Source organism: Nilaparvata lugens, chromosome 3 (genome assembly GCF_014356525.2).
Source record: "Nilaparvata lugens isolate BPH chromosome 3, ASM1435652v1, whole genome shotgun sequence".
Lineage (NCBI taxonomy): Eukaryota > Metazoa > Arthropoda > Insecta > Hemiptera > Delphacidae > Nilaparvata > Nilaparvata lugens.
The window spans coordinates 47,171,669-47,180,310 of record NC_052506.1 but is presented as its reverse complement, the minus strand read 5'-3'; the positions used below and the strand labels follow the sequence as shown (position 1 = coordinate 47,180,310).

General features: G+C 32.8%; 1 protein-coding gene across 3 annotated transcripts in view; it reads left to right on the top strand.

Moving 5' to 3' along the window:
* Positions 1–279: 279 nt before the first annotated feature.
* LOC111062586 (M-phase phosphoprotein 6) overlaps positions 280–8,642 on the top strand; it is a 29,649-nt gene continuing 21,286 nt past the window's right edge. The window contains exon 1 of one of the 3 annotated variants that reach the window (XM_039423899.1): positions 280–577. In XM_039423899.1, the coding sequence (XP_039279833.1) occupies positions 527–577 (51 nt within the window). In that variant the 5' untranslated portion in view covers positions 280–526. Of the gene's footprint in view, positions 578–2,114; positions 2,566–7,345; positions 7,951–8,642 lie in introns of those variants that run through there. The other 2 variants (XM_039423901.1, XM_039423903.1) reach the window with 2 other exon arrangements.

Genomic DNA, 8,642 nt, shown 5'->3' with positions numbered 1-8,642 from the left:
AAACCTTGATCGAATATTGCGCAAACTGAAAAGTGCCATCTGAACAATCTAAACACTGCAGGGACAATACAATATTCTGGCGGTTGTATCTTTATATACTGTATAATGGAAACAATAATAGTGGACCTATTTTAATCTTTTCAAGTGGACTTAATAGTGAATCTCTTTTTACTTATTTAGAATTTATGTGAAGCTTGTTTTGTATTTTGTTTTTGGCAAGTAAATAAATTCATTCATTCAAAATAAATCCTAGGTTGAGAGGCGAACTGCATACATACAACACCCGAAATGGAAGAAATATTGATCTACCACAGCCTTATAATCATATTTTCGTCTCACAAAAACTTCAAAATCTCCATCTTACACTGGAGCTTTCTTCTTCAATCTGCAGCCGAGTACAACTACTGAAAAGACATGCTCAAGACTTGACAACTACTTTCCTGCAAGACCCTACTACTAAATATCTGAATATATAGAGGGATATCTGAATATACATTACACCTGGCTAACCAGGAACCCTACCATTATGGCAACTCCTCGGACACAGGACCGTTGGGGAGACAGAAGATATAAAGAAGTAAGTAAATAATCAGGAGCATCATGAAAAGGTGTGATATACATAATACACAGCCACAATACAAGACATGCTACTAGACTGGAGCCTACTGGTAGGGAACTATATAATAGCTTCCCATCACATGCAATAAGCTTTTCAACAGCCTTCTTAGGGAAATAGCCTATGGGGAAAACGGGACTCTAGGTACTATTTCTTGGTGACAAATAAATTCCTGGAGAGGTCACTTTATTCAGTACAAGATTTGTGTGAGGAACCTCTTCTTGGGAGTCAAGCACAACCACAAAACAAATAACCATGCAGGCTATTTTACTGTAATTAGTTAAGGATGCTGAAAAAAATGCGTTCAAACGCACGATAAAGGAGTGACTGGTGAAGTGGCCCATCTATTCGCTGACGGAGCTGGAGGATGAGCCTTTATTCTCCAACGATGTCCATGGTCTCACCAGAATCTGAGGGAATATGCCCTCATCTTCCTTGACACAGTCTGTCTGGTTATCCCAGCTAACGACGAAGGATTCAAGTATCAAGTATAATTGGGAAATTTGGTCACAGCCTATCTGGAATTCCCAGTCCTTCGCAACGACCTCAAGTATCAATTGAGTTCCAACGAAACGTGAAACGAAGACGTGAATCGTAGCTTGAACGACGTCTTTGATAGACATATGTTGTAAAGTTACTTTGTTCTCATCACTTTCACTGTCAATAATTAGTGTGTACCTAGTTTTTTTTTATCCCTCAGTTTTTCTGGTTGGAGTTGTTTTATCTGAGGTGAACTAAAAAATACATTATGAGCGTGAGTCATGTTAAAAGTCCAGGCCTTTGACTAATGAGGCTTATATGACATTTCAAGACTAACTACGTGGATCACAAAGACGAATGTGTGTTAACACGCATGTTACACAATCGTATTCTATTCTCGTGAGAAGTTTGATGTGGTAAACTCAAGGAGGTTAAAAGTAAGGGTAGACTATGCGTATTTTGCAAGCAAAATAGACCCTCAAATCAAATGATTTTGATTTTCATGCAAGGCCACGCATTTTGAAGTCGCACGAAATAAATTCATCGTGACTATGAGTTCAAACACAATTGAAAATAGAATTGGACATGTATGTTTTAGAAGAATATTCTTTACCTGAACTTGAAAAACACTTTTTTAGTTTGATTGGGATATTTAAGAGGAATAATTTATTGTAGAATTAAAATAGTAGACAACCTGTTGTACTTTACAGTTTGGTACTAGAGTGGTTCGGATCTCTAGGGTCAATTCAGCCATTTACAATAATATCAAATGTTTATACTAAAAATTATAAATTTTAATTGAGCTACTTAACATATTAAATTGATATACTTACTTCATTACTTGAGAATTGTTTAATCATCAACCAACATAATAAACAATAAATATCTCAACATAACCTAAAAGTTGAGCATTCATTGAACTTGAAAAATCACATTACTGTTTAAAGTTTAAATTGACCGGGTGTATATTGCAAGAGCACCAACTAAAAGAAGAAAATTTACAAACATATTTTCTTCTTTTAAACTGTAATTCAATTTAAGTAATTATTTGGAAAAAATCTAGTAATTTTTTAAAAGGTACCTAATTCTTCTAAAACATGAAATGATATTCACAAAAGAGATTATTCTATTTTACTATTTTTGACTAAAACTCAAATCATAATGGCTGAGATAATATTTCAACCATGCAGCGGTCTCTTAGAACATAACATAACCTAAAAATATTTTCAATATAATTCGAAATTCGAATTAGCCTATTGATAATTTCAGCCATTCACTAATTCATGTTATTTAAATAATAAATTCTGTTAAACATTCACTAATGTTGATTCCGTTAAACTATTGAAAACTTGATAAGCTATTGAAAAGCATAATAGACATAGTTCAACTTGAGTTGTATTGTATTTCATTTGTCAGGAAAAATGAATGACAGAAAGAGGAAATTATCAAAAGCAATACTTGACATGAAGGTGAGTAGCTTATTATATGATAATATATTTCTGCATTCTCGCTTAATTAGTTATCTTAGAAAAGCTATTCTGTTTTTAATCATTAGATTCTTTTTGTTTTTGAGACCATGCTTAAAATGTACACTCATACACACTTATACACTTTATCTTCACCAAGACCAGCGGAGCCGGATAGGTTAGGTTGTGTCAACATAATAAGAATATAACGTTTCTTGAAGCTAGTCATGAGTATAAACTTGAGTTATCAAGATGGCATGGTCACTTCAAAGAACACATTAAACCCATAGAAAGGGTTTTTCTCAAGCCAACACTTGAGCTTAGCCTTGAATGCCTGGGAACTCAAGGCTGTTAACCATCTAGGCAGCTTGTTAAAGATTTTAAGCGCCACAGTAGGAAATGAGTCTCTTGTCCTACTTAGTCGGGAATAAGCAATAAGGCATGTCATTCATGCAACCATTCCAAGTGTTATGACTATGTAAGTCTCTCCTCAAGTTTTACTTGTCAAAATTTACCTTGACATGTAGGGCACTTAAATATATATATATATATATATATATATATATATAATATATATATATATATATATAATAACTAAATAATATAGTCATTATTTATTTATTTACATACAAAAGCTCACAGAATAAATCCATGAAGAGCCTTATTGACATAAACTAGTTTAAATACAAAATATTTGATGCAAAATAAGAATGAAAAATAAAATAAAATTGTAAACACCATTTTTGAATACTAATAAGATAAGAAGAGGCGGAATGAAAAAATAAAATAAACCAATGATAATAGAAAATGAAGAAGAATGAAATAAAAATAATAAGAAAAATAAAATAAAGAATAAAATAGAGAATAGAGGAAAAATAGGGCTTTAGAAGAGAGGAAAATAATGAGGGAGTTTAGTATAATTATTTATCAATCATGAGTCAGCTATAGAGCGATATGCTAGTTCACAGGATTTCTTAAAGGTTTGGAAACGGTCAGCAAACGGATCAATGCAGTGGCTTATTCTATTGTACAAACGTAAAGTTCTGTATATGTAAGAATTGCAATGATGAGTCGTTCTGATAAATGGCATGTGAAACAGAATATTTGGTCTTGGTCTATTAAACGGGACATGAAGTTGCAACATACTTATAAATTCTGGCATGAATACTTGATTGTTTAGGATATTATATAATAGCAAGAGGGAACTGACAGATATCCTTTCTTCCAATCTTTGAACATTAAATATCAACCTTAGATTGTCTGTTGAAAAAGCTATCGGACAGAATGCGTTGAACTTTTTAAAATAAAGAAACCTTAAAAATTTATTCTGAATTTTTTCTAAATCAAGAATAGCGCTGCTGTGAAATGGAGCCCAAACTAAAGCAGCATATTCAAGTTTTCTCCTCACTGTAGCATAGTACAATTTCAAAACAACGTCACATGCTGTAAAAGGTCTACAATTTCGAAATAAAAACCCTAGCGACCTATTAGCAACATTCATAAAATGTGTTAGGTGTTCCTTAAACTCAAGAGTAGGGTCCATTATGACGCCCAGGTCCTTTATACGGATAACACAATCGAGGATTGCATTATTAATATTGTAATTGTAATGAAAAGGATTTTTCTGACGTGTGAATATCATGTATTTTGTTTTCGATATATTTATTTCCAATCTATTTCTCAAACACCAGTCATGAATCGCATGCAGATCCCGCTGCAAGAGAGAGCAATCCTCCAGACTAGAAACAGGTCTGAAAAGTTTTACATCGTCTGCAAAAAGCAAAATACTAGATTCTTTAATATGGTCAGGCAGATCATTCATGAGTAGGACGAACAACAAGGGACCAAGGTTTGATCCCTGTGCAACCCCAGAAGAATTGGTAAAGTAAAGAGATCTGTGATTATTAAAAACCACATAAGACATCCTATCGGTTAGATAACTCTCAAAAAATGCAATCAAACTATCAGACAGGCAAAACCATTTCAATTTTTTCAACAGAATCCCAAAATCCACCGAATCAAAGGCTTTTTTGTAATCTAAATAGATAACATCCATACGAGATGCATGTCTAGCTGCGAAGAGACAGATTGGGTGAACTGTAACAGATTAGTTATAGTTGAGCGCGATGGCATAAAACCATGTTGGAATGAGGAAATTGCGGGTCTTACATGGTTGAAAACTTTGCTACCAGTATATAAAATATATTCAAAGACCTTACTTGGAGAATTGAGGATAGTAATGGGACGAAAATTCGAGATTATATTCTTTCCACCAGTCTTATGAACAGGTGTCACCCTTGCAGCTTTATTTCAATTTCAATTTCAATTTATTGGAAAAAAAATATACATTGTAGTGAATGTAGTTAATCAGTGTGGATGCGACAGGCACACTGCCCAAAACCGCACTCCACACAAAATAATAAAGAATAATAAGAAAACAAAAACAACTTATACAGAAATTAAACAAACTTCAGAATTACATGCTTAATCTTAAAATACTAATTATTTATATCATTAAATGTTATTCGTATTGTACAATATAAATAATTTTAATTAAAATAAAATAATTTTAATTGAAATAAGAATAGAAAGAATAAGTTCAATATAAATTTAGTTTAAACTAAACAAAATTAAAAAGAAAAAAATAAAATAGAGAAGAAGTAAGGTAAAGACATATATTTATAGATAGATAGCAGAAGAAGAGAGGAGAGAGAGTGCTTGAAGTTGAAAATTGACAAAAGAACTAATATTCAAGTATTATAGAGCATGATTTAATAAAGGCATTCAAAGACGGATTGGAGAGATCGATATCACGAGATACTGTGTTGAAGAGTCTCATGGATCGATTGATGGGTGAGTTATAATCCTGCAACGTTCGAGATCTTGGTATAAAAAACGAAAAATACCTCCCACGAGAAACAGTCGACACATAGGAGCCCAATCTTTCCAGGTGAAAAGGATGATGCGTAAGACCATTAACTACTTTATATAAATGTAAGATGGCTTGGAGATTACGTCTGGACTTTAATGTTGGAATTTTGAACATAATTCTGAGTTGTGATGTGGGATATGCAAAATAGGGATAGTGGCCAAACTTTTTAAAATACAGGTAGCGAAGGAATTTATTTTGAACTTTTTCAAGAGAATCAGAATATTCAGCATGATAAGGATCCCAAATAATTGAGGCATACTCCAATCTACTCCTTACCAACGACTTGTACAGATATATTATAGTATCTAAATTACTGAAGTGTTTGCAAGTTCTAATAACAAAGCCCAACAGTCGATTAGAAACATTTAAAATGTGTTCAATATGAGAGATGAATCTGAAATCATTTTGAAAATAGACTCCTAAATCCTTACACGGTATTTTGATTGGAAGAGCAGAACCATTCATCATGTAAGAGAAATTAAAAGGAAGATTCAGTCTTGAAAATGTCATTATGTGTGATTTATTTACATTAATTTTTAAACCATTCACAGAGCTCCATGTGGTAATCTCATTAATATCCTCTTGTAATGTATCACAATCATTTACACCGGTAATAGTTTTATATATCTTAACATCATCGGCAAATAAAAGACATTTAGAGTTTTTTAATACATCAGGTAGATCGTTGATCATGATGAGGAATAAAAGAGGACCCAATGATGTACCTTGAGGGACACCAGATACGTTTGCTTATAGATCAGAATCACAACCATCATATGACACAAATTGTTTTCTGTCCTTCAGATAAGATGCTATAAATCCTACAGTAGAATTCGAGAAATTATAGGCCAGTAGTTTGTGTAGTAGAACATCATGATTTACAAGGTCAAAAGCCTTTCGGAAATCAATGTATACAACATCAACCCTCCCTGAAGACTCCAGACCATGCAAAACATCACATGAAAATTCAATTAAATTTGTAGTAGTCGACTTACCAGGTAAAAAGCCGTGTTGCTGTTTATTGAAACTGTTTAACATGTGCTTGTAAATAGAATCGAAAATGATACTTTCAAAAATCTTTGAAAAAACATTTGTCAAGCTTATTGGTCTAAAATTAGCAATGTCTTGCATGTTGCCAGACTTTAATATTGGTGAGACCCTAGCGAGCTTCCATTCATTCGGGAAAACACCAAGTTTTAGAGATAAATTAAAAATGAAGCAAAGATTAACGGACAAAAGATCGCAGCATCCCTTCACCAGGAAAGGCGGAATACCATCAGGACCATACGATGCCCTAGGCTTAAGTAACTTGATAGCTTTCTCAACATTTTCGATGGAAACAGTCCTTAAATTTAAATTATTCTGATCATACACAACCGGTGAGTTTATGGCAGAAGGAACCATCGAACCATCGTATACTGAGGCAAAGTGATTGGCGAAACCATTCGCAATATCCACCCCACTCTCGAATACTGATGAATTCAGAAACATACTTTTCTTCTTCCGTGCTGCAGCAATACGCTTGTTATTCACATAAGACCAGAAACTACGTATGTTACCTCTCACTGAGGACTGAACAGTAATTAGGTACCTTTTATTGGCTTCACGTATTTTGGCTTTCAATGAACGCCTAATCAATATAAATCTATGATTATGAAAATCAGAATGTCTCCGCTTCCTTGCCAATCTGTTCTTAAGTTCAATTTCACTAATTATTTCCCCTGTGAACCATAAGGGATAACCTTGCCTTTTTACAGGATTCCTTCCAGGTACGCAACAATCAATGACAGAGAATAAAGTATTATAGAAATGATTTACCGCCTCATCAACATCTGTCATACAATAGAGAGAGGACCAATCGATATCATTCAAAATAATGTACAAGTTTAAATAGTCAGCTCTTTTATAGTTATAAATAAGGTTATTAGAAAAATAATTGGAATTACGGTTTAAATTGAGATACGGTATGATAAATGTTAGTTCAAGAGCAGGATGATGAGCATCCTCAAAAACCAAAGGTGATGCATCCCGCTGGACATTCAAATCAATGTTGCTAAGTACCAGATCCAAAGTACGGTTGTTTACATTAAGAATATTATTTTTGAGCTTTAAGTTAAACAATGTTGAAAAATTATTTAGTCTACGTGCACGTAAGGAACCAGTAAATAAGTTGTAATCAGCCGAGTTAATCTCAGGAAGATTAAAATCTCCAACCATAATAATATTACCATCAATATAACTCATTGAGACTCTCAACATGATTATAGAAATTTTCAAAAATACACATATTCGAAGCAGGCGGAATATAGACAACAATCAAAAATACATTACAATAACCGAAATTTAGTTTGACACACAAAACTGGAAACCCTCACCACGGGAAGAAGCTACCAATTCAGAGCTATAGCAATCTTTCACAGCTACAACAACTCCCCGTCCTCTTCTTCCGTCATTTGGTAAGTCATTACGATATATAGATTACCTATTATCAAATAGCTCTTTTCAAGATTCAAGATTCTTTATTGCCAGAACAACTTTACATTGCACGTCAAAAAACAATAACAATAATACAACACTTATGAAATAAAAGAGAAATTATGATATAAAATTAAGCATCAAGACAATAGAAATCGTACAATATATGAAAATATTACAATAACAATTTGTCTTAGTTAGAAACAAACTACAATTCCTATTAATAATAATTAATAAATTATTCAGCTCTTTCCTGTATAGGGCTACTTGTAATATAAATATAAAGAAAATAATTGAAAATCTCAGTACCCTTTTTTAAAAATATTTTATCACGACATGTTTCGGTCAATTATGCCATTTTCAAGTGAAAATCACTTGAAAATCTCAGTACCCTTTTTTAAAAATATTTTATCACGACATGTTTCGGTCAATTATGCCATTTTCAAGTGATTTACACTTGTTCACAGTCTAATTACTGAGATTTTCAATTATTTTCTTTATATTTAAATTATTCAGTTTTACCAAAAATTAAAAGGTACATGTTGCATGATGAGCATTGATTATAATGAACACTGAAGATACTCATCCACCGAATAGTAGGCACTCTCTGTCAATTTATTTTTTAAAATCTGTTTGAATTTATAGATTGGCTCTCTAATTTCTAAAGAAAGAT